The 27,508-nt window shown below is 39.7% G+C and overlaps 2 protein-coding genes and 2 pseudogenes across 2 annotated transcripts; 2 read left to right on the forward strand and 2 right to left on the reverse strand.

Annotated features, from left to right (window-relative positions):
* Window positions 1–3,447: 3,447 nt before the first annotated feature.
* LOC148585053 (uncharacterized) lies at window positions 3,448–6,663 on the reverse strand. Its single transcript, XM_088517675.1, has 4 exons — window positions 6,291–6,663; window positions 4,476–5,924; window positions 4,246–4,355; window positions 3,448–4,182 (listed from the first exon to the last, which is right to left on the reverse strand). Exons 1-4 carry the CDS (start codon window positions 6,661–6,663, stop codon window positions 3,448–3,450), a joined length of 2,667 nt encoding a protein of 888 aa, XP_088373801.1.
* A 5,860-nt stretch (window positions 6,664–12,523) lies between these two features.
* Window positions 12,524–14,331, reverse strand: LOC148585054 (uncharacterized; annotated as a pseudogene).
* Window positions 14,332–16,032: 1,701 nt separating this feature from the next.
* Window positions 16,033–16,817, forward strand: LOC148585055 (uncharacterized). Its single transcript, XM_088517676.1, has 2 exons — window positions 16,033–16,337; window positions 16,556–16,817. Exons 1-2 carry the CDS (start codon window positions 16,033–16,035, stop codon window positions 16,815–16,817), a joined length of 567 nt encoding a protein of 188 aa, XP_088373802.1.
* Window positions 16,818–23,486: 6,669 nt separating this feature from the next.
* LOC132188018 (putative UPF0481 protein At3g02645) lies at window positions 23,487–24,987 on the forward strand (annotated as a pseudogene).
* The last annotated feature ends 2,521 nt before the right edge of the window (window positions 24,988–27,508 follow it).

Below are 27,508 nucleotides of genomic sequence, written 5' to 3' on the forward strand. Positions count from 1 at the left end.
GAGTTTAAAAGCTGACTTCTCGGCGCTTGAGGAGGGAGCAACTCGACTTAAGAGGAGCTTTGATGAAATCCGGGCATTGGAGCCCAAAAGTACAAAGAAGAAGCTTGATGATGCTGAGGCTGAGCTTCATCTTTCCAAACAAAAGGTTACCGATCTGGAGGCTCGGTGCTCTCAAGCTCTTTCTCGGGTTGGAAAACAAAGTATCCAGGGGATTGTCGAGAGCCAGGAACAGACAATTGCTTCTAGATAATTCAACCCTGGTTGATAAGGTGGATTCCTATAAAGAAAAGCACGCTGAGGCCGAACTTCAATGTCGAGCCGCTGAGTCTCAAATTAATCAAATTTCTGAAGAGTTGGAGAAAGCTCAGAGATATTCGGACACTCAGTGTACCAGAGCCGAAGTGGCTGAGGGAAAACTGAAAACAACTGAAGAGCAGCTTCTGGCCTCAGAAAAAAAAAAAAAAAAAAAAAAAAAAGAAAGCCAAAGCTGCTGAAAAGAGGGCTGAGGGTTTTAAAGGGAAATTCCTGCGAGCTAAGGAGCAAGTTTTAAAATACAAGAACAAAGCTTGTGATTTCTATAAGCAGCTCTCCTTCGCCTCCTGGGCCCGAGATTATGGTTGGGGCACAGGTTTCATCTCGGGTTTCAAAACCTTTCACAGCTGGTCGAAAAATCCTCCCGAGGGTGTCGACCTTAACACCATAAAACCTGAAAATGTTCCTCCCACAAAAGAGGCCATTTCGAAGATTGCCATACTCAGCAAAGAGCAAATGCCTGATTGCAAAGGTATCATGATGTTCGGCTTCGACCCATTCACTCGGCAGCCGACTGGGGAGTCCTCTGCTGCAGCTGAACATCCTGGGGTTGAAAAATCTTCAACTGTTGATTCGGAAGAATCAATAACTGTGGCTGATGAAGAATGGGACCATGGCGCCTCTTGACTTTTCCGAATGTAAATATCAGAGATAATTTATCTCTTTTCTTTTTCTTTTTTTTTTTTTTCTTTTTTTTTTTTTTTTTTTGTATCTAATCATCTAAGCTTGTAAATGAAGGAAATTTTTTCATAATGAAAGAAAGAAATTTTTGTTCTTTTGCTAATATCAACCTTAATACCAAACTTGCACACCGATAGATCTCAGCAACTTCATGCAAACACACTATGTATACCCCCCGATTCCCATAGTTTATAAATTTAATTTATACTAATGGGAATCTTATCGAGGTGTAAAAAACTTGAACCGAATGTAAAACTTGAATTAATACTATAGCATGCTGCATATTTGACCGAGAATGCGTTGCTTGTGAATAAACCATGTTCAACCACGATAACCGTATATTCTGTTTGTGGAAAGTGTTTGGTATGAAGGCTTAATACCCGGTGGATGCTGTAGTTGTAAGGATGCTTTATGAACTTCATCATCGGGAAAGTGCCTTAGTGATGTTTACTGAAATACGTTCGGGAACTTCTCTGGCTATATTTCTCCGATGTAGAACGTTTGAGTAAAGGTTAAGTTTGGAAAGCGCTTTGTTTTGCTATATTTCCGAACTGTTCCTTGGGAAAGCGCCTTGGCGATGTTTCACCGAGTTACGCTCGGGAATTCTCGGGCTATGTTTCGTCGAAGGGGAACCTTTGAGCAAAAGGTTTAAGTTTGGAAAGCGCTTTGTTCAGCTATATCTCCAAACACTTCCTCGGGAAAGCGCTTTAGTGATATTTCACCGAACTAAGTTCGAAAAACTCTTTAGCTATATTTCGCAGAAGGGTTGGAAAGTGTTTATAAATACTTTTCCAAAAGATAATTCTCGGAAAAACGCTTAGTTTAGCTATATTTTTCGAGCACAGAATGGAGAATTTTATTGGATGCTAAGCTTGGCGCTTTTTGGCATGCTTTGGTCCTTTGGCCTGCTTATGTTCTTTTTCTTCGGGAAAGCGCCTTAGCGACATTTGACCGAGCAAAACTTGGTAAATTCTCCGGCTATGTTTCGCTGAGGTAGAACCTTTTCTTAAAAAGGTTTACGTTCGTTTAGTGAAAGTGCCTTGGTAAGAACATATCGAGTGATGCTCGAGAATTCTATGGCTATTTTTCACTGAAGGTTTTCAGAAAGTGTTTATAAGCATCTTTCTGAAGATTGTTTTTATTTGAATTTAATCTCCGAACGTTAACTGAAGACATGGGCTGACACATGCTTATGATTTCTGTATGATTATAATCTCAGAGGATCCTTCATTAATATGCATCGATTTAAAATAATACAACAAAAGTGATGCTCTGAGAATTATAATTCTATACAAAGTACTTCTTAAGATGTTCAGCATTCCATGGTCGTTGGAGTTGTTTTCCTTCAGAGTTTGTAAGATGGTAAGCTCCCGCTTTGCCACATTTGATTACCTGGTATGGTCCTTCCCAATTCGGTGCGAGTTTTCCTTCGGTTGCATCTTTGGTTGCCAGGGTGACTTTTTTCAAAACCAAATCTCCAACTTGGAAGCTACGATGCTTTACTCGTCGGTTGAAATACTGAGCTACTCTCTGCTAGTATGCAGCCATTGTGACCTGGGCCTAATCTTGTTTCTCCTGCAGCAAGTCCAAATGTAATTTCAAACCTTTGCCGTTGAGATTGGGGTTGAATGTATCTACTCGAAAACTCCCTGATACGACCTCAGCAGGGATGACAGCCTCGGTTCCATAGGCTAAAGCGAAGGGAGTTTCTTCAGTCGGAGTCCTTCTGGTTGTGCGGTATGCCCATAGAACTTCGGGAAGACTTTCTGCCCATCCCCCTTTGTGCTGATCGAGCTTCTTCGTTAGAATCTTGAATATAGTTTTGTTAGTCGCCTCTACCTGTCCATTTGCTTGAGGATGTCCCGGGGATGAAAAGTCTTGTCGAACATGAAGTCTGGCACACCAATCTCGAAAGGACTCACAGTCAAACTGTTTACCATTGTCCGTGACAAAGGCATGGGGAATCCCATACCGACAAATGACACCTTTCCAAAGAAATTTCTCGATGTTTTTTGCAGTAATATTCAACAGAGCTTCAGCCTCTGCCCACTTGGTGAAATAATTAACAGCGACCACAACGAACCAAACTCCCCCTTTTCCTACAGGTAGTGGCCCTACTATATCCACCCCCCATTGTGAAAATGGCCATGGCGAGGAAACCGAGCTAAGTTCTTCAGGAGGTTGCTTGATAACGTTGGCAAAGCGCTGACAACTGTCACAAGTTTTGACCATGTTTATGGAATCCTGGTTCATACTCGGCCAAAAGAATCCTGCACTTACCGCTTTATATGCCAAAATGCGGGCTCCCGAGTGACTGCCACAGATTCCTTCATGAATCTCCCGAAGGATATAATCACCCTCTTCTTTAGAAACGCATTTAAGGAGAGGTAACATAAAACCTCTCTTAAAAAGCACTCCGTTGACCAGGATGAACCGAGTAGCCTTTCGTTTCAACTACACCGCTTTCTTCTTGTCTCCTGGCAGAATTCCCTTTTCGAGATAGCTAACAATCTCTCCAGCCCAAGCAGGCATGTCTTCGATAGTTAAAATACAAACCTTCTCAATGATGGAAGGTTGTTGTTGAATTTGTATTATCTGGTCGAAATCCCCCAATTCATTCTCGGTTGAAGAGCCTAAACGGGCTAAATGGTCTGCCTTCTCATTCTCTTCTCTTGGGATTTTAAGAATGCAAAACCTTTTAAAAGATTTTTGCATACCTTGAATTTTGGTCAAGTAGAGCTTCATCTTGCTGCCCTTAGCCTCGAATTCGCCGCGAATGTAGCCGACAATAACCTGAGAATCACTCTGAACCTCTACAAACTCTGCCTCCAGCTCTTGGGCTAAACCGAGTCCAGCTATTACAGCTTCATACTCGGCCTCATTGTTAGTAGTTTTAAATTCCAATCTCAATGAATTCCTTAACTCTCTTCCGTCTAGTGTAACAACCACAACCCCAGCTCCGCCATTTCTTTTGGTGGATGAACCATCCACATAAATAATCCATGTCATTTCTTTCGGCCACTCCTCTTGGTCTTGAAAGTTAGTGAATTCTACTACGAAATCCGCTAAAGCCTGACCTTTAACAGCATTACGTGAGACAAAATGAATATCAAATTCACTAATCTCGATCATCCAGTTGACCAACCGACCAGACAAGTCCAACTTCCGAAGTACTTTTTTCAATGGATACTAGGTCAGGACATTAATTGTATGAGCTTGGAAGTATGGTCGGAGCTTCCTGGAAGCAATTACTAAGGCGAAAGCAAGTTTCTCTATCTGTACATATCTTTCCTCGGCACCATGCAACACTCGGCTGACAAAGTAAACTGGCTTCTGAACACCCTCTTCTTCGCGAATCAAGGCTGCACTGACCGCAGTTGGAGATACGGCTAGGTACAAATATAATACTTCTCCAGGAATAGCTCGGCTGAGGAGAGGTGGACTGACCAGGTATCTCTTAAGTTGCTCGAATGCCTACTCACATTCTTCAGACCATTCGAAAGCCTTGCGCAAAATCTTAAAAAACGGGACACACTTATCTATAGATCGAGAAATGAACCTGTTCAAAGCTGTGATTCTCCCTGTCAATTGCTGAACTTGCTTTACATTTTTTGGAGATTGCATATCCAACACTGCCTGGATCTTCTCTGGATTGGCCTCAATCCCTCGGCTAGACACCATATAACCGAGGAACTTCCCAGATGAAACTCCTAATGCACACTTGGTGGGATTGAGCTTCATCTTGAAACGCATCAATGTCCTGACGGCTTCCTGCAAATCTGTCACATGATCTATCCGCAGCTTGCTTTTGACTAGCATATCGTCAACATAAACTTTCATGTTCTTCCCAATCTGCTCTTGAAACATCTTGTTTACTAACCTCTGGTAAGTTGCACCGGCATTTTTCAAACCGAATGGCATAACTTTGTAACAATATAACCCTCGGTCGGTGATGAAGGCTGTCTTTTCTTGATCAGATGGATGCATGAAAATCTGATTATAGCCCGAGAAGGCATCCATGAAGCTCAGCAACTCATACCCTGCTGTTGCATCAACCAAAGAGCTAATATGGGGCAATGGAAAACTATCCTTTGGGCAAGCCTTATTAAGATCGGTAAAATCTACACACATCCTCCACTTCCCAGAAGACTTCTTGACCATCACTACATTGGACAACCAATCAGGGTAATGCGCTTCTTCGATAAACTGAGCTTTCAGGAGCTTGTCCACCTCCTCGGCAATTGCCATATTTCTATCTGGAGCAAATTTCCTTCGCTTCTTTTTCACTGGTTTAACTTCGGGATTAATGTTCAAGTGATGAACGATATCCTTAGGATCAATCCCCGGCATGTCTTTAGGAGACCATGCAAAAACTTCGAGGTTTTGTTGGAAAAACCGAACAAGGACTTCTCTAACCCTAGAAGTTAGTTGAGAACCGATCTTGACAACCTTTCCTTCAGCTATGGGTATGTCAACTAATGGCTCAGCTGGCTCCTTTCTCAACTGCATCTTCCGCTCAACACCCAGATTGCCGATAGTTAAAAGTGCTGACTTTGTGCATTTCTTTAAGGACATATGGTAACACCTTCTGGCAACAACTTGGTCTCCCTTAACCTCGCCGACTCCCTCAATAGTTGGAAACTTTACTTTCAAGTGGTAGGTAGAAGTAACTGCTCTCAATTGATTCAAAACTAGACGACCGATGATCATGTTATAAGCTGATGCTTGGTCGATGACCAAAAAATCCACCATGATAGTGGATTGCTTGGGAGCGGTCCCCGCTGTGACTGGAAGAGCAATCAACCCAATGGGTTGGACACGCTCTCCTGCAAATCCTATCAATGGTGACAGGAAGGGCTTCAACTTCTCTTGGCCAATGCCCAATTGTTGAACAACCGTCCAATAAATGATATCAGCAGAGCTTCCGTTATCTATCAACACTCAGTGAACGGCATGGTTAGCCACCGTTAGAGTTATTACCAACGCATCATCATGTGGCATCGAGACTTCTTTCGCATCTTCCTCCGAAAATGTTAGAATACTCGGTTCTTGCTTCTGGACTTTGGAGGGTTTTTCAAGTACTAGGATTTCTTCCATTCTTGCCTGCTTGGCATAAGCCTTTCTTGCCGAGCTTGATTCTCCTCCACTAGCAAGGCCTCCCAAGATGGTACGAATCTCTCCAATAATAGCTTGGTTCTGGGGACTCTACTGCTAATTCTGTGTAACCCTCGGTTCCTCACGCCTCTGCCTTTGATTGCGTGATCGATCATTATTCTGTCCCGAATGCTGACCCTAACCATCTTGGGAGCTCTTCCCCTTGCCATTTTCTTCAGCCAAGAAATTCAGCAACTTTCTATTCCTCAAAAAATTTTCAATGTCGAACCTAAGACTGATACAATCCTCGGTTTGATGCTCATGATCATTATGATACTCACAAAATTTCTGAGTATTACGGTTCTGGGGAGGAGACTTCATCCTTCCTGGCCATCGGAAGCTTGGATCCTTCTTAACTTCCATGAACACCTTATGAACAGTTGTATTAAGGGGTGTCCATCCCACATATTGTTGATGCTGATTTGGCCGATGAGGTAGATCGACCTTTCTTTCCAGGATTTTAGGATTTTGGCGATCCTTCTTTTTCTTCTCAACATACACCTTCGGTTTCGTCATACCTGGATCAATAGCAGGTTTGTTCTCAGCAGCTTTAGATTTCAGCAACGCTGAGATAGTCTCTTCCTGGTTGATGAACTCCTCTGCCTTGCTATTGAACTGTCGCAAAGTTCATGTTTTTGGCCTTTTGGACAACTTGGCCATCAGAGGCCCTTCAGTCTGTATACCGTGCATCAATGCTGAGAGAACGGTTTACTCGTCAGTACTCTCCACTGCCAGCTTCTCCCGATTAAACCGCAACAAATAATCCTTCAAGGACTCATTCTTCCCTTACACTAGGGATAATAGATATGCTGGATTCTTCTTTCTCCTTCGAACGGCAAGAAATTGTCCTAAGAACTGCTGCCCAAGATAATCAAAATTATCAACAGATTTAGGACTCAGACTTCCAAACTATTCTTTGGCAACTCCCCTTAGAGTTAACGGGAAGGCTCAGCAAGCAATCTCGTCAGGAGTTTCATGAAGGATGATGTGAGCTCGGAAGCTTTCCATGTGATCGGAAGGATCTCCACTTCCGTCATATTCGCCGATCCGAGGAACTTTAAAACTGCTGGGCATTGGAAACCTCATCACCCAATCAGTAAAAGGTAAATTGGTATGTTGCATGAGATCCTCCGTGGCAGACCAATTTTCCCCATTTTCGATTAAGAAGGCCATCTTTTCAAACTTCTCCTGGAGATCTTTAACGTCTTTATGCACGGCAGCTTCCACAGGCTTGTCAAGATACGACCGAGCATGACGAGAATGGCTACATTGGGTGCGGCTATGGTGGGTTTTGGCGTGACTAGACTCACCATGGTGTGACTTACCACCAAGCTGTGAACTCTTGGTGTGTTCTCGTCGGTGAGTGTTTGCTTTGGTTTGAACAGTATGCGGATTTCCCTGTATTGAACTTCCAGCGTCTTGTTGGGTTGATTGATGGCGAGCTGATGGTGGTGGTTCCCTAAAGGACCCTTCACGTCTTCTCTTCTGTGCCGAATCTTCTCTAGGAAGCAGCCTAGAGACGATCTCTTCATTCTGCTTTCTCATAGCCTCAACAGATTCGGCTATTTGTTTCATGAAATCTACCATAATGGCTGTTTGGGGATTTGGATCATGTGAGGTTCCGGGTATATCTGGTTGGATGACTGGGATAAGATGTGGGGATGTGCTGGCGTGTGGGGGTGTGTTCACCATATCGGAATATATGAGATTAGACAGCGCCAAACTGTTGAAGCAGTTTTCCGAATGATGACGTGGGAATAGGCCCAGCACAATATTTGATAACCGAGTGTTGAGCTGATAATGAAGGATAACGAAAAAAGGATCAAAGCTGTCGGCGTTGTCCGGCCGGTAGAAGCTCCGATGCCTAAGTTAGTTGAATTGTTTAAAAGAAAGATGAACTTGAAGATTATGTATCAGGGAATAGATAAGCAAAATATTCAGTTCTGAGGGTAAAAAGAAGTTACCGAAATAGTGAAAGGGGACCCCCCTTTTATAGGCATTGGATTGTACCTGTTCATCTAACACTGTGGACTTTTACCGAGGGTCCAAGTGTCAACAATGTACCGGGGAACATCAAGTAAGATATTTATTCAGATATGTTTATTATTTCCCGAGGGTAACACTCGGTATCTGCCTCAGGCTCGGCTAACCGAGCCTGAAAACTCAGTGTCGATAATATAATTTATATAAGCCTAAACCTACTGAACATGAGTTTATTTGAACAGTAAAAATTACCGAGAGTGGGGAATGGGCCGGTAGACTCATACTGGGCCAAACCCAGCTGAAATTTGACCCAACAATAGCCAAACAGGAACTTGCTCTCCAGAATGGAGAATATTTCGTAGCTGAGCTTGTCGGTATCGATGCTGGGTTCCTGCATTTCCGAAGGATTCGAACCCATTCTCTCAAAAGTTTCTGGTAGATAGAGAAGAAGCGCTTTGGACTTTGCTCTGAAATGAATCCCTATTCAAAACTCTGGGTTTCAATAGGAATGACGCCAGCTAAACCTTTGAAAAAAAAAATTTAGGGATATTTTTGCATTTTTTATTGACTAAGGGAGTAAAAATTCGAAAAAAATAAAATTATAGATTTTACAGTTTTGGCGCATTGACTCGGAGATTTATAATAGGACAAAAATTTTCTTCAAATTATTAAAAATAGTGTTAAGTGTCTATAAACATTCAAAATGTTAGTCTAAGTTAATAAACTGCTATTAATAACCTTAAGAATTGAATGTGCATTTTAAATGTTTATAGACACTTGACACTATTTTAAATGGGTTGAGAATATTTCTTCCAGACTAGTTTAGAAAAAATTTCTGTCTTTTGTAATATATTTACCCTAAAATAAAAAAGAAAAGTAAAAAAGCATGAAAAAAAAAAAAACTTAATATATCTAAGTGAACCTTAACCCCATTAATTTAAGCTTTTGAACTAAAGTAAAGTTCACGTACTCTTGGTAAAATCCTCCAAACCATTTATCTCCAACAAAGACACTCTTCATGAAATGACACATCTGAAAAGGTATTTGTTCATCTAGAGAAGATACCTGTTCAGAACAGTCACTATGGTTGGTAAAAAGGAACTTCAGTTGCAGAATTTGATCATTCATATAAACAATACAATCTTTAATTCTCTCTCTCAAAAGACTTATTACTCTTGAAAACGTTTTCTTCAAATTCTCATTATAATATGCTTACTGCACAAACAAATTTCTATTCTCTTGATAAGAATAATATCTTTGAGGGTATTCGGGTTTAACTTTGTGAGTACGTAGAGTAGTTATAAACCGTTGAGACAGTTTTCAGTTGGTGACAAAGCAATGCCTTCAAAAAATAAAACAATTAGACACAAGAGTTTGTCGGAGCAGACCGACGTAAAATACCTCTCATGCCTAAGTCAGTTATCATTCTCAATGTCGATAATGATCAAATTACAAGAGCTTTTATAAAGAGTAGGAAAGTTGAAAATAAAATAAAATAAAAAAAATGTCCCTATACCTCTACCGGGTGTGATTTATAGTGGTTTAGTGTTGATGGAAGTTGATCCCTGTACAGGCTGTACGCCCAAATCCTAGGATTGGGAGTATGGCGTTGACATGGCGTAACCCGGATATTATGTTGACATATCGACTTCTTGGCAATCGGCATTGAGAACTCAGTGTTAAAGTACAGACCCCAATCGGTTGTGGGGTTCAAGAGACGGAACCTGATAGTGGGCATTGATCAACTATAGTGATAGCAGTCTGGGGCCTTAACGGCTGGTCCAATTCGTAACACTATCCGCCACTTAAAAGGGTTGTCTTATGTCATCAACAAGCTATTGCATGTCTTCCACAAAAACATCTTAATTACCCTAGGGACTTTAATTTTCCAGATTCTCTTCCACAAACTGCTATACTCTATAATACTTTTGAGCTTTCCCCATTGCTCTATAAAATTCTATTTTTCTTTAGGTGGTAAGCGCTTTTCACCGAGAGTTCGCCATTAAAAGTACCTATCCACATCAATTACATATGCTCTATGCATTCTCTCATCAATGTGAAATTCCTTTAAAAATCACTTGAATTAATGCGATATTTCACCACCTTGCATTCTCATAAGTTAACAACCATTGATATAGGAAGTGGGAGTCAACAACCATTTGTCTCACCAAATTTTTATTGAAGCGCCATCTCCTATTCTCTAAACTATAGTCCGATGCATGTCTCAGGCATAATACTTCTCCGTACATAAGAGGGCCTATTTGTAACACTCCTCTTTGGAAATATGAAAAATGATAATAATAAAAAAATTTAGAATAATAATAATTAAAATAGCGAAATAGGTAAGTGATCAAATGTTGCACTAAAAAAAAAAAAAAAAAAAGGAGGAGAGGAGTATAAAAGGGGATTTTAGGGGTATTAGTTAGTAACCATTAGTGATATTGGTTAGAGAGTTAGTTAGTTTAGTTAGTAGTAAATGGTTGGTTAATTAAAAGTTAAGGCGGTTAGTTAAGTTAGAAGGGATTTAGTTAGAATTAGTTGTTAGTAATGATTTAGAGTGATGGGAGAGGGAATTATGCCTTCGAGTTAATGAACCAATAATTAATTAGTATCAATATTTTTATAATTTTAATGTAACGGAAAATCCAGAGTGTCTCATTTCATTTTGATTCTTTGAACATTGTTGGAATATATTTCTTTCCTTTCCTTTGGTTTTTTATTTTTATTTTTATTTTTTTTAATGAGAATGACGTGATAGTATTTTCATATCATTATCTATTTATTTAAGGGGAAAATGGTTAGAGATCATATTAGATTTAAAATATTTGAAAACTCCAAAATTAAATTAGTCAAATTGAAAACTAAAATTTAAAGCATAATTTAAAATAGCAGGTGAGGTTCAAGAATATTTTTTCAAAAATATATTATGTAAAGGGCTAAGGAAATGTCTAGTCCATTGGAAAAAGAATAGCTACTACTAAGAATAGAGGAGTGAAATAGAATGGCTATTCATTCCTTAGTTTGGTAACAACACACGTGCAAAAATTAGAATTGAATCAAAATTACGAAAAATCCCTTTTTTTTTTCTTTTTCAAACTCATATTAAAAAAAAAAAAATCTGGTGGCCGACCACCCCAATCTTCGGGGGTGGCCGCACCACCCCCGATAGCCCTCGAGGTGGCTGACCACCCCAATGGATGGTCAAGCCACCCACTTTATTTTTCATTTTTTAAATTTTGTTCTAAGTTTTAATTTTTTTTTTAAAAAAAGTATATGGGTATTTTTGAAAAATGTATTTCATTCCTTAAAGATTAGTTAGGCCACTCATTTTTGAGTGGCTTAGTTAATCTTATATTCTTATACGTATGAGATTAGTAGTCCTATGAGAATAAACTATATCAAAGAATAATGTGCTACTAAAAAAAGGAATAGCTATACCTAGGATTCACTAGTCCAAATGGTTTGTTCCGCAAACCAAATTGGTAGTGTTCGGGTTGTTGGTTTTCATTGTAGATGTATTTGTTTAGGGCATCGGATTATTTATAGCCATCATGCATGAATATTTATATTCACTTCTCATCCATTCGATCTGTTTCTCAGGAAAAATAACGTTTAACTTTTAAACTTTAATTTCATCAGCTTCCTATACATACATACATACATAACCACTTCAATGGCTTCATAGTGTATATCTTGACCAAGCTAAACTCTACCCAACCTGCCTTATATGTACCTCTCATCGGCCCCTAAATACAATTAAAACTAAAATAACAAAATTAATTAACAATTAACTACCATGATGTGGAAAAAAAAAAAAAAAAAACCCTAAAATGTGATCGTGGGGAAGAGAGCCATATGCATGAGTGAGGTTTATTTTAGCTTATGTTCATCATCACACTCATAAATCAACAAGCTATTTGGTCACTCATGCTCAACTTCTATTCTACTGGATCCAGTAGGTTTGGAGCATGACAAATTCTAATTCAGAAAGGTGTTCTGATGGAGGAAAATGAAGATCGAAAAGATTAATTTGTGGGTGCTCTACGGCTTTAAGACCTGACCAAATATTCTAAAAGCTCAAGAGAGTGTACATTATTTTTTAATTTTTTTTTTCTAATCAATGCTGGAAGCGGGGAAAACAGAGAACGTACATATAATCATGAATAATGTTATTGTAAAAGTTTGAGAGAAGCTCTGTTTGGTTAACTTACCAAAACAGAGGATTGTGATCTTATTTATCATCAAGTCTTTACAGAGAGTTAAGAAAGTAAAACATACAGAGGAAATTCCATATTCGTATATCTAAAGCCAGATAAAGTAGAAGACTACGAATGGAAAAAGATTGAGACTTCTATCTTGGGACAGCCGTATGTCCATGTTTCATGTTTAACAGTTACAACATGGTCCTCTTCTGACCGCAAATTGGAAAGCCAGAAACTCTGCTAGAAACTGTCCTGCAGAGTCGGTGATTCTCCAAGAAGGACATGTTTGTTACTGAATCGAAGATGCCACCAGTGGGAATCATCCCTTCAAAGTTGTTAAAGGAAAGATTTAGATAGGCGAGTGTCTGAATTTTGCTTAGGCTTACTGGAATCATCCCAGATAAGTTGTTTCCTGAAACGTCAAGGACTTTGAGGTTTCGTAGTTCCCCCATGGATTCTGGAAGATGCCCTTCGAGAGAGTTGTCAGAGAGATTTAACGTCCTCAGCGCAATGCAGCTGGATATCTGAGGAAAAATAGTTCCATTAAGTTTGTTGGAAGAGAGATCGATCTCTTGCACTTTTTCCAGCTTGCTCAGCTCGAGTGGCAGAGGCCCTTCAAGATGATTGTGGGAAAGATTTATAAAAATTCTGATCTCACCCAGACCTGAAAACTCTGGAGGGATTCTTCCTGTCAATCTATTATATGATAAATCAAGCCTGTACAGCTCTGTGTACTGTGCCAAAGTTGGAGGTATTGTTCCTGACAGAAGGTTGTTGTTCAGAAACACAGAATTCAGTAGAACCAAATTTCCTAAATTTGCTGGGATTTCACCAGAGAATTTGTTGTGTGATAGGTCGAGCAGACCCAGATGACGAATCTTGCCAAATGCTGAAGGAATTGAGCCAGGGAAAAAGTTGTGTGACAAGAAAAGCTGTTCCAATCTTGACAAGTTACTGATCTCTTCAGGTATGGTTTCATTTAAGAGATTGGATGTCAAATTCAGACTTACAAGGTTGGAAAGCTTCCCTAAATTTGGAGGAATTGATCCGAAGATTTGGTTTTCCTGTAGGTCAATAAATGATAGGGTGACAGGAAGTTGGCCGACAGAAATTGGCAATTGCCCCCGAGGCCCATGCCGGCAAGTCCGAGCTCCTCTAGACCAGTGCAGTTTCCAAGGGCAGTGAAGAATGGATCAAGATTGGTGTTGCCATCATGACTTTTCATATGATTATATGATAATTGGAGAGATTGAAGGTCAGGTTGCTTCCTTACAAACTCTGAAGGCAGGTCACCAGAAAAATGATTGTACTCCACATCAAGGTTGTGCAATGAAGCATTAGTTAAAGACAAAGGAAGTTGTCCAGTAAATTGGTTATTGTACAGATTGACACTCCAAAGAGAAGGACAGCTTCCAATCTCGTCTGGAATTTTGCCTGTCAGAAAGTTTTCGGAGAAGTCAATGTTGTCTAACAAAGTGCAGTTGGAGAATATGGTAGGTGGAAGTGTACCGCTTATGTTGTTTCGGATAATATGTAATAAAGTAAGTTCGGAAAGAAGGGCCAAGGAGTCTGGTATTGAGCCACGTAGATTGTTTCCCGCCAGCCGGAGATGTCGGAGATGTCGAAGGGATGAAAAATCGGGCGGAATACTTCCAAACAAGTGATTGTCGATGAGCACCAGTTTACGAAGGCGGGTGAGATTAGAAATGGAGGGTGAAAGCAGGCCTACAAGTTGAGTGCCACTCAGTTGGAGTTGTACTACACGGTGGTGTTGTTTGTTGCATGTCACACGCGTGAAGTTGCAAACATCAACAGCCTCGTCCCAGTTAGCAAGGGTGGAATTTGGATCGAGTGTTATGGTTTTTTTGAATGCCAACAGAGCAGCCTTGTCGGAAATCAAAGAGTGGTGAGGGGGGTTGTGATGGCCTAAATTTGTTTGACCATACGTGAAAGCCAAATATTGTAGAAGGAGAAGAAACAAGGATTTTATGAAGATCATGATACTGCTTTAATTTCTTGGAACCCTCTGTTTTTCCTACTTTCACATTGCTTCATAATCATAACAAGCTAATTATAGCAGTAGAAGAGTAGGGCTGTAATGTGGTTTAGGGAGCGCGAGGGAGGTTTAAGTGAAGGTGGAAATAGATATTTTGGCAAGAAATATTCAATAGAGGCAATGATTTGTTAAGGGATAAAGAATGGTTCTTTTTTCATTATGGTTGCAACCATTATGAGTAGATTTTCAACTTAAGCAAAAGGGATACCCACTGAGATGACAATAAAAGAAATGGTGCAAAAAGATTAGTGGATCACATTCTTCTTCTAGTAGCTAGCATACAAAAACAATGGAATTTTTGTGTCAGCCACACATACAGAAACGAATGCAGTTGACATACACAAAATGGGAGCTTGAATTGAAGGCCAAAGATCAAATAAACCTCAACCCTTTAAGGCTATACTGGAGAAAGCACAGCAGCCATCATAATGGCGAAAGACAAGCACTCAAAATTCTGGTGGCTTATGATTACACAACTGCTTATATTGGGCAAAGAAGTGCACTTGGATGACATTTATTTTTATGTAAACTTCTTTGAGAATATATTTTTGATCAAATATGTTAACAATGTGGTAATTACAAGGAAAAAACAATAGTTATAATGTGCACTGCTAATGAATTATGCTTGATGATTCTGTTTTCAATTTCTTGTCTTCATCCACCTACAATTCTAGCTGTTCAATTGCCAGTCACAGAATCTGCAAAATTATTGGAAAACTGTTTTCTTGTTCCCTTTTATCTTTTCAAAGATTCGGCTTCTTTTATTCATTATTCACTGAATATATGTTTTTTTTTTCAAGTAACCATTTAATTAATTTACTTTTAACTCTGATTATCCTAAGGTTCATGGGTACACTCTTATGGACATATGTTACGAGCCTAGTATTGTAGTCCTATTCCAATAAGGAGGTGTGCTCCACTATAGGTTAATAGTAGTATTTTAGTCCTATCCTAATAAGGAGACTTTCTCCACTGCCTTGTAGGTCACGGATATTCTCTTTTATTTTCCTAGTCTAGGTAGTATTACTTTTACAAATCCTATAGGGATTTGACCTAAATTGTAGTTCTATTTAAACCCATGTTTGGAGTGCAATAAAGCATGCAAATTTAATTCTCAAACCTAGTGTTTGGAGGCCTAGGAACCTCAGATTTCCTACCATTAATTATTTAGCGAAAATAGGTCGGAATAAAAAGCAAGATCCTGCTTCTTTTCCGATTGACAGGTGAATTACACGTTCTGTTACGAATTCTTGTAACAATTTGGTATCAAAGCCAAGTTCCTTTCTAATGGCAGACCAAAGAATGGAACGTATGGAGCAGCAAATTTCCAGCTTGCAGAAGATGCTCGAAGGCTTCATGAAATCTTCAACAGAGTAGACAAAGAAGTTGGCAAAAAAAATAGACGATGGGTGAAGCAAAAGGAAGAGCGAGTCAGGAGAAAACTCCACAGCCAAAAGCCGTGGGAAAAATTCCTCTTCTAGTTCAATTGTGTCGAAAATAGCTAAACTGGATTTTCCTAAATATAATGGGGAGATTGACCCCACAAGTTGGATATGTAGGGTTAAGCAATTCTTCGAATTTAAACAAATAGAGAATGAGGAGAAATTACCTCTGGCAGCATATCATCTGGAATCAAAAGTGCAGATGTGGTATCAACTCTTCAAAGAAAGCGAGGAGATTTTGACTTGGGAATCCCTAAAGGCGGCTCTCCATATCCACTACGGACCAACGGCATTTGACGACCACTTCGATGACCTCACCAAATTACAACAAACTGGATCGGTGAAGGAATACCAACTCCAATTCAAACATCTACTTAGTCGAGTGGGTAAGTTATCAACTCAACACCAGCTAGGCTGCTTTGTAAGTGGATTAAAAGGGAACTTAAGAACTGAGGTGCAAGCCGCACGACCCACCACGGTGACGGAGGCCATTGGGTTGGCGCGATTGTATGAAGCAAAATATGAAGCAAAAAATTGGAGTCTAACCCCCAAAATTCAGAGGACAAATGCACAACCTAGTGGGCAGCAACCCCCCCTCTTCCATCTGCAAATTTAACCCGGAGCAAGCCACCACCCACCCGACGGTTGTCTCTTGCGGAGATACAAGACCGAAGAGCCCAAGGATTATGCTTCAATTGTGATGAAAAATTTGTTCCCGGCCATAGGTGCAAAAAGTTGTTTTTGATTGAAGGTGTCTATACGAATGAAGAAAATTGGGAGGAGACAGATGAGTTCGAAGAAATGAGGGCCGAAGAACTAGTAATCTCCTTGCATGCCATCACCGGAACACCCATGTCCCAGACGATGCGAGTAAAGAGGGCACTAGGAAGCCACGTATTGATAGTGTTAATGGATACCGGGAGTACCCACAACTTCCTCAATTCCTGTGTGGCGGCAAAGCTGGGTCTAAGTCCCACCCACACCTGAATCCTGCGGGTCACGGTGGTGAACAGTGAGCACATGAGCTACTCCGGTCAGTGTGCTAGGATGCTTCTGAAGATCCAGGGAGAGGTATTTGTGATTGATTTCTTCTTGCTGCCCTTAGATGTGTGTGATATTGTGTTGGGAACATAGTGGTTGAGTCCTATGGGATTTTGAAAGAATGTTCATGAGGTTTACATGGAGAGGAAGAGAAGTAGTGATAAGAGGGATGAGGCCACCATTAAATCGTGTGGTGGAGGAGAGGAACTTGGGCAGAGAGCTGAAAAGAAAGGGAGAAGGTTGGGTTTGTCAGATCATGGCACATGGTAGGGAGAACACCTATGAAGGCCTATTGCAGTGTATTGTTTTGGGTGTACAAAGGAGTGGGCCGAGTTCTACTAAAACGCAACTGGGCTTGGTATTAAAGGAATTTTCAGAAATCTTTAAGGAGCCACAGGGTCTTTCACCCAATAGGGCTCATGATCACAATATCCAACTTAAGCCTAGAAGCAGCCCAATTAATGTGCGGCCGTACAGATACCCTCATTACCAGAAAAGTGAAATTGAGAAAATTGTCATGGGATTGCTACAGTCAGGGGTAGTCAAGCCAAGTACAAGTCCTTATTCCTCGCCAGTGTTGCTAGTAAAAAAATATGATAGGTCATGGAGGCTATGTGTGGACTTCTGAGCACTTAACCAAGTAACAATCAAAGATAAATTTCCCATCCCAATGATTGACAAACTCCTCGATGAACTTAATGGGGCCCACATCTTCTCCAAGCTAGATCTCAAATCGGGCTAACACCAAATCAGAATGGCGAAGGATGACGTTGAGAAGACCGCATTCCGAACTCACCACGATCACTACGAATTTCTCGTGATGCCGTTTGGTCTAACAAATGCACCTTCCACTTTTCAGTCTCTTATGAACAATATTTTTCGGGACTTTCTGCGAAGGTATGTCTTGGTTTTCTTTGATGACATTTTAATATATAGTAAAATGTGGGAGGAGCATCTGGTGCACTTACAACAAGTTTTGAGTATTCTAAAGGCTCAACAATTGTTTGTTCGGGGGGATAAATGTCAATTTGGGCAAGACACTATAAGTTATTCGGGCCACATAATTTCGCAATAGGGGATAGCCATGGATCCTGATAAAATTCATGTCATGGTACAATGGCCCAAACCGTTGTCTGTTAAAGCCCTTAGGGGTTTCTTAGCACTAACCGGATATTACAGGAAATTCATTAAGGGTTATGGCTCTATCGCTGCCCCATTAACTCAGCTACTCAAGAAATATGCATTTGTTTGGTCGGAAGCAGTAGATAAGGCTTTTTCTCTCTTAAAGCAAGCTATGACTACATGACCCGTATTAACTTTGCCAGATTTCAACAAACCCTTCATTGTGGAGTGTGATGCATTAGGTTTAGGAATTGGTGCAATTCTTATGCAAGACTCAAGCCCATTGCATTTTTTAGCGAAGCTTTAAAGGGAAGAAATCTATCTCGTTCTACATATGAAAGGGAAATGTTAGCTCTAATCACTGCCATCCAGAAATAAAGACCATATTTGCTTGGTAATAAATTTATTATTAGAACAGATCAAAAAAGCTTGAGATATTTGTTGAATCAAACAATAACCACAAAAGCTCAGCAAAAGTGGTTAGTCAAATTATTGGGCTATGACTTCCCCATTGAACATAAGAAAGGCCTTGAAAATTCTATTGCCGATAGCTTATCAAGAAGAGAAGAGCCTAGCCATGTGTTGGCCCTCTCAAGCCCCGTTCCTCAGTGGCTAGAGCCCATTCAAGAAGAAATAGCAACGGAAAGGGAGTTGCAGGATTTTGTCCAAAGAATTCAACAAGGAGAATCCGTGGGTCCACAGAGCTATAAATTTGGCCTAAAATTCTACAAGAATTGTATATATCTGAGGTCTGACTCTCCTCTCACAAGGGCTATAATCCATGAGTTCCATAGTGGCTCACATGAAGGTTTCAGCAAGATGTGGCACCGACTCAAGGCAGTTTTTTATTGGCAAGGGATGAGTTCTCAAATCAAATCCTACTTGCGGGAATGTGACATTTGCCAACGCAAGAAGAGTGAGACCACCAAACCGGCAGGTTTACTACAACCTCTGCCTATTCCAACAATCATATGGGCCGACATTTCTATGGATTTTGTGGATGGGTTACCGAACTCGCAAGGCAAGACAGTGATCTTTGTGGAGGTGGATTGTCTCTCTAAGTATGCCCATTTCATTCCATTGAAACATCCCTATTCGGCGACTAGTGTGGCCCAAGTTTTTTTTTTTTTGATAACATATTCATACTCCATGGACTGCCAACATCTATTGTGTCGGATCGGGATCCTGCTTTCACCAGCAAGTTTTGGCAAGAGCTCTTTTAATTGCAAGGTACTCAGTTTAATTTTAGCTCAGCATATCATCCTTAAACGGATGGTCAAATAGAGGTAGTCAATCGTACCTTAGAAATGTACCTTCGTTGCTTCACAAGTGACAAACCCAAGGATTGGGTCAAGTGGTTATCTTGGGTTGAGTATACATACAATACTAGTTATCATGCTAGTACTGGCAAGACCCCTTTTGAGGTGGTATACGGCCGACGCCCTCCCACATTACTTTCTTATATTTCAGGGATTGTGAGAGTGGAAGCAGTAGAACATGATCTATTGGAAAGAGATCAGTTGCTCAAAGATGTGAGACTCAAGTTGCAAGTGGCTCAGAATAGAATGAAATAGATCTATGATAGTGGGCACCATGAGTATGTCTTTCAGCCGGGTGATCAAGTGTATGTTCGCCTCCAACCCTATAGGCAACCTTCCTTGGAGAAGCAGTCTAACATGAAGCTAGCGACCAAGTTCTACGGACCATACCGCATGTTGGAGCGTATTGGTGAAGTAGCTTATCGGATGAAATTACCAGCTGAATCCAAGGTTCATACAGTTTTCCATGTATCGTTACTTAAACTTAAGGTGGGCAGCCAAGTGTCCACAAGTACCGTTATGCCTGAAGTTAACAATGGCAAGTCTCCACAACTTCAGCCTCAAGCTATCTTAGAGTACCGTGGTAACACCGACAACAAGGAAGTCCTCATCCATTGGCAGGGATTTAGTCCAGCAAATGCTACTTGGGAAGAATTTTCCAACATGAAGGATAGTTTTCTAGATTTTGTTCTTGAGGACAAGGACACACTCAACAATGGAGGAATGTTACGAGCCTAGTATTGTAGTCCTATTCCAATAAGAAGGTGTACTCCACTATAGGTTAATAGTAGCATTTTAGTCCTATCCTAATAAGGAGACTTTCTCCACTGCCGTGTAGGTCAAGGATATTCTCTTTTATTTTCCTAGTCTAGGTAGTATTACTTTTACAAATCCTAGAGGGATTTGACCTAAATTGTAGTTCTATTTAAACCCATGTGTGGGGTGTAATAATGCATGCAAGTTTAATTCTCAAACCTAGTGTTTGGAGGCTTAGGAACCTCGGATTTCCTACCGTTAATTATTTAGCGAAAATAGGTAGGAATAAGAAGCAAGATCCTGCTTCTTTTCTGGTTGATAGGCGAATTACACGTTCAGTTACAAATTCTCGTAACAACATATACATTCTGATTTTCCTTTTTCACTAGGGCTTGGAGGGTTGGGGGATATTAAGTAGTTAATGCCAAAGCTAATGGGGCTCAACTGCTATCTATCTGATCTATGATAAAGGCATCATACCCTTTTTTCCCCTCATCACTTTATCCACAAAAATGCCTAATTCCTCAATCCTCATATTAGCTGATTAGTGTCAGCGTTGTGTCTCATTGACAAGGTACTTTATCTTTCTTATTTTTCGTTTCTACAATACGTTATTAAATCAACATTTATTCCAGAAACTTAAGCTAATGGAAATAAATGAATTTAATTATTTAATTTATAGTCTAACACTTCCCCTAATGTGTAGACTCAAATTCCCACTTAATATGAGGGTTCTAACACTTATTGGGGCTATGCTCAGGAAGTGCCACCGCATCAATTAATTACTGTCTAGCGATACTGAAAATCCGGATGTGCCCAATTGTATTGAAGGTCCGCTGGTAACTTCTCGCTCCTCTTCGACTTGCCGGTAATATATGATGCTTTTTTTCCTTTTGTATTTCCACCACTGAGTATTGGCTGACATCATACCCACTTGGTGCGGACGATACTGGATGTCACGCTTAAAGTAGTTTAGTCGTCAAAACCTATTCTTTGTTCAACGTAGGATTGTTTTTGCATCAGCCCGTTTTTTAGCAATCCTAACTGTAAGACAAGCCCCCTTGGTAATAAGAACAAGATGAAATTCTTGTCCTACATCATTTAGAAATTGAAAATTGAGTCCATTGATTATCTATTGAAAGATAAAAATACTATTAGAAAAAAAAAAATATATATATATATATATATATATATATAGGCTGTTTTGAAAAGTTGAGCTGGTATATGAATGCAATGCAATAATGCCACGGGTTAAACATGTGACATGTCATAAAAGAATAAAGAAAGCCTAGGCCCCAAAGTCTGGTATCAAATTCCAAAGCCCCTCCTTAATTAATTTTGGTATCAATAAAAGAAAGCCTAGGCGCCAGGTCTTGGGAGGACGTTGGAATTTGATACCAAACTTTGGGGGCTAGGCTTTCTTTTACTAATGACATGTCACATGTTTAACCCGTACGTGGAAGGAAAATAACTGTAATTAAGGAGGACGGCTATTCCCCAGTTTTGTAGCCTGCAATTAAGCTTAGCAATTTTTGACGTATCAATAAATTTGACAGGAACTTAATACAAAATTTAAGGGTTAAGATTAAAGAATCTGACTAATTTAATTAAATGGGTCATCAGATTAATTATGATTGACCTATATAGTTTTATACTCATGCCTTGACACAACCTGAACCCGACACGCGACATAATGGCTAGCAATTATTGATATGACCCGCGAACCCGACTTGAACCCAATAAAAAATTAGAGGGTTAGGGTTCAAGAGTTTGACTCGTTTAATTAAATGAGTCAGGTTAAAGATGATCTACATAATCTTAAATTCATACCTTGACACGATTCAAACTAGACAAAAAGAAACTAATAAAAATATACTCATTTCTCGTCGATAACATGACACTTTTTTAATAGGTGGCATTTTAAGGAACTACTTGAATATATTCCATAAAATTAGAATTTACAAATTGTGGGAAAGTGATCCTTTGTTCTCACATTATAATTCGGGAATATTAGAGCACATAAATATTCTAATTAATCTTCATGTTCTCTCATGATCTTGAAGTAGAAAACACAAAATATGTTGAGCACTCAAAGCTATGTCAGAGATTCAGAGTGCAGCATCCAAGGAAGGTGACATGGAAGTTATCATACCTTTGGTTTGTGTTGAAAGAAGACGATCCCAATTTTGGAGATTCGATCTGGAGTCCATGCCAAGGGAATCAACTTCACGTAGAGATTTCATGGGTGCTAGCTAATTAATTGTTCGCCATCTATTTTACCTTCTTCCACACCTTTTTGGTATCAAACTGCCGAAAATACCCTCCATATGCACCCTTTTCATCCGTCATCGAGAAGGCACTGAGTTGACTCTTTGCTGCTAGTCCGTGCGAGGGAAATGAGAGGGGGCAAGTAAGACAAAGGGCGGGTGTTAGAAGGGCATTTTTGGTAGATTGATCCGACAGAGGTGTGGAAGAAGTTAATTAAGAGATGCAGAAAATATAATGGTATTCTTTACACTAATTTAATTTAGTGTGAAAAGTAGCATTACTACAAAAAATTAACATGCGGACGGATATTAATTAACCGCCCGCATCCGCTATCCACACTCTATATAAAATATATTTTATATATTATAATTAATAAATTCAATAAAACAAACTCATTCTGGATTGGGTATATGTTATGTTTACATTGTTTTAGGTTTTTTTTTTTTCTTCACAATTCACTCATTCACTTGGGCTAAAAGTCAAAAGTAATATGAGATCGATTTATTTTGAAAAACATTAGGGCATTAAAAAAAAAATCCAAAACACTAAAAATTGGCTTAAATTATTTTCAAAATAGTTTAAAATAGGACGTAATAGAAACCCAAATAGGTCAAAGAGACTAAAATATGTTTATTATTTAAAATGCGGATAACAGATAATAATCGCAATAACCACACAGATGAAGATAGTAAAAACATGATGTGGATACAGATATCTAAAAGTGATATCCACATTTTGCATATACAGTTGCAAATATTGTAAATAACCGTATTAGCACCCACCGCATGCGTGTTATACACCCTAATATGAATGTGGTACATAGTAATAGTATGTATACAAAAAAGGGAGATGGTTAAGGACGGAACTACGTACAAAGAGGCTTGAGAGGCTGATATCCTCAAGCCTCAAAATTTTCCACAAATTTTTCTAATTAAATTCTTAGTTCCAACCCTTGAGATGCTTGTTTGTAGGGGCATTTTCGGTAGTTTAGAACAAAATGTGTGCTAGAAGCTAGCTCAAAAAAGGGTGGTGATTTTTATTCTCTAACCATTTTGTAAGCAATTTGTGTAAGCCTATTGTATGTATATATAGTTTATTTGACAGAGACTGTCGCATCATTCGGAAATTAATCATAGCCAACCCAGCATATATGGACCAAATTCGACAGTTTGTCATTTGTATCAATGAAGATGATCCTGATGTTCCTATTTGTGTCTTCAAAGTGCCCAACTCTCTAAGGGCTTCCAACCCAGAAGCTTACATCCCTCAGATAGTAGGCTTAATTAGGAGTCCTTCATCATAGCCGGGCCGAGACCGAAGCAATGCAAATGTACAAGCTTAAAGTGGCAACGAATGTGCACAGGGGATTCAAAAGCATTCAGTTCTTAGAACTCCTTATGGGAGTCGAGAAGCTAGTCCCATATATCCGAGCTTCTTACCAGACGTACTTGCCTCAAGATCCAGGGGAGATAACATTTGTAATGGCGATTGATGGTTTGTTTCTGTTCAAGTTGCTTTGCAGCTATGGCATCCGTAAAGACGCTCTTGCCTCTTCAGAATTTTTGCGTCGTTTAGCGGACCCTGGAGACATAAGATTGCAGCAGGATGGGATCCTTAGAGATACGATGATGCTTGAGTGCCAAATTCCAATACTTGTGCTGAAAACTATCTTGTTCATGGAATGCTCAGAGACACGTACTATCGTTAAAGAATATCTCCCTCAACTGTTGTTGGGTTATTGTAAAGCACTCTCTCCACTCAAAGTGCTAGAGAAATACCCGAATTCCGCAGCTCTGATGCATGCTCATCTCTTGGATCTTTTGTACCACTTGATTGTGCTCAAAGAGCCACCTCTAGAAGAATTTGATGAGTGGAAGGAACAAGTAACGGAAGGGCCACAGAGGCGAAGTGATCTGCCCGGTGAGGCCGTGAATTTGTTAGCAAGCCTAGCTCTACCACAACAAATGAGAAAACCCATTGAGCTGCTACAAGGTTTGCTTAACCTACCATGGTCTAGACTTGATACTCTATCATCCACCACTGGAAACATAGCGCCGGTTGTGGAGGAAAGATTGGTTCCTACAGCATCAAACCTGTGTTTTGTTGGAGTAAAATTCTTCAGCGTGGAGCGGATCTCCGCCATTGAGTTTGACTGTGCAACAACTTCACTTAAGCTCCCCAACATTAAATTAAGTGTTAACTCAGAGGTGATTCTCAGAAACTTGGTGGCATTTGAAGTAATGTCCATGCCTGAATCTAAGCCACTGATTTTTACACGCTACTTCGAATTGATGAATGGGATTATAAAGACTGCTAAGGATGTGGCGGTGCTTAAGAAACATGGAATTATAGAAACTGATCAGTCCATTGAGGACGACGACCAGGTTGCCAAAATCTTTGGTGGATGCAAGCTGCCGGCGGCCGCACGCTCTGCAAATGCACCTGATTTAGACAAGCTCATTAAGGATGTTAACAGCTATTACAATGGCTTACGAAGGGTTGAGGCTTACAAATTCATCAACAAGTGTGGGTTCACTTTATGGCGTGTTGGCAAGGTTGTCGTCATAATCTTGCTCTTTTCGCTATTGGCTCTCCAGGCCACCTGCTCCGTCTATGGCGGCTGTCCTCGTATATTCCGGAACAACAACTAATTAATTTCGATTATCTTTTTTCTTCATGTATATATATATATATACACACATATGTGTGTATGTGTGTGTCTAATAAAGCTTCTGCTTTCTCGTAATGATTTGGTTTGCAAGAGTGTACCTGTGTACGTGTACGTTCTTGGAAGATCTAGGGGGATCTTCAGGAACATCGTGTATATATATATTTGTGGTATAGGTTATATATGACTGTGAAAAGCATTATACGCTTCTGAGTTCAATTATATTCTTACATACTGTTAATTAATTATATCAATTCAGAAAGTTTGACTCCCTCGAGCTCACAACCATTTGATTTTATTTATACCAGTAAGTGTACGTGAATGAGAAGATTGACGAAAGAATTATACCATATGCTAAATCAGGGACGGAGCTAGGAAATTTTATGGAAGGGGGCCAGCCAAATTTTTTTTTCGGTTCTTTAAAATTTTTTTATTAAAAAAAATTATTTTGGTTGTTTTTTATGAAGTAAAGACTACTGTAAGGGCCAAAAAAAGTGAACATTTAAAAGTAAAGGCCAAAAATAAAAAAAACTTAGTGAGTATGGGCCAACAAAATTAAAAATAGGGCCAATTTTTTTTTTTTTTGGAGGGGCTAAATAACTAAAATTAAAACTTTAATTTTACTTTTTTAATTTTTTAATTTTTTTTATTATTTTTTTTACTTATAATTTTTTTTTTCCTTATTTTTGGGGGGGACCAGGGCCCACCCTGGTCCCCCCCTCCCTCCGTCTCTGTGCTAAATCATCAATCACTTATAAAATTTAAACCGATAAGAAACGATAAATTTAATCACGTAATAATTATTAATTAATATTCCAACATAGTTAATATTGAATTTTTTTTTTTTTCTTTTTTTGTGTGTGTACGTATTGAGATGATTGGGTTCTTCATAATGTACATGTCAAGATGGAGCAAGCAAGGTAATGGGGTTGTACATGCTACTACTAATCACATATGTGGATGCGGATTAGCAGTATATATAAAAACAAATTTATCAACTGTGATTTGTAATTTGTATGTTTGCTTTTTTTGGATGAATCCATCAAAAGGTGTTTGTATTTTCTTTGTTAATTTTAAGCTAGAATTAATGTGGAATCAAGATATGGATTTCATCTAAAATATTATTGTCTTAAAAAACATATACTTAAACAAGCTCAAAACATTTTCAAAATCATTTAAAATATTTCATAATAGAGACCCAATTAAAAAACGACTAAAAGACTAAAATAAACTCATTACCTGATATGCGGTTAATAATCTCATTCAATAACCGCAATACTCATGCATGTAGTAGTTAATAATTATATGAATGCGGTTACCTTAAAAAACATAACAGGCTTACCCAGCATAATACGAATGAGGTTATTGCTGGATGCATGTACAACCCTGCGAGGTAAGGTAATGCATATGACAAATTTACATTTCCGCCGTGAAACTTGACGAATGTCGAGTCCAAGCAAAGCCCTTTCAAACACACCAAACGGCCATGGAGCTTACTAACGGAAAATAAGACAATTTTTTTAAGCCCTCTAACCACTTTCTCCTATTTTTTTTTAAATAAATAACAAAAATTATATTAAAAAAATACTATTATGTCATTCCAATTAAAAATTTGAAAAGACAAAAACAAAAAAACAAAAAAAAACAAAACAAAAAGACTGGGTGGCTCATGAGAATGAGAATGACGTGATAGTATTTTCATATCATTATTTATTTATTTAAAGGGAAATAGTTAGAGATAGTAGGCTCCATTTGCTTCGCCGTAAAATAATTTACAGAAAACGTTTTTTGTATTTTTGGGTGTTTGGTGCGACGTAAAATAATAGTCAACGGAATTTTTTTTTTTTTTTTTTGGACCGAAAATTCTTTTTTAATTTTCGGAAAATGGTTTACGGTCCATTTTCCGACTTTGAGCATCTTATCTCAAATCCCTACTAAGACCTGCCCAAGACCCCTTAGGGACTTGACCTGGACCCCGCTAGGACCTGCTTGGGACACCACCGGGACCTGCTCAAGACTTGACCGGGATTCACTCGGACTTGCCCAGGACTTGCCCGGGACTTGACCGAGACCTTGCCGGGACCCGATCGGACTTGCCCGGGACCCGCCTGAGACTTGCCCGAGACCTGTCCGGATAGCCTTGGACCCACCCGAGACTTGGCCGGGATCTGCCTGGGACCTAACCAAGACCCATCGGAGACTTGACCAAGACACGCCCAGGACCTACTCGGGACTCGCCCGAGACTTGACTGGGACCCCGCCGGGACCTAACCGGGACCCGCTCGGGACTTGACCGAGACCTCGCCGATACTCACCCAGGACTTCACTGGGACTAGATTGGGACCCACCCGGTACCCACCCAAGACTTGATCGAGACCTGCCTAGGACCTCGCCGGGACTCGCCTGAGACTTGACCGGGACCCAGCCGAGACCTGCCCGGGACTCAACTTGATCTGTCGGGACCCCGCTAGGACTCGCCTGGGATTTTGCGTAAAACATTTTCC

The sequence above is a fragment of the Corylus avellana genome, chromosome 6 (genome assembly GCF_965113065.1).
Source record: "Corylus avellana chromosome 6, dhCorAvel1.hap1.2, whole genome shotgun sequence".
Taxonomy (NCBI): Eukaryota; Viridiplantae; Streptophyta; class Magnoliopsida; order Fagales; family Betulaceae; genus Corylus; species Corylus avellana.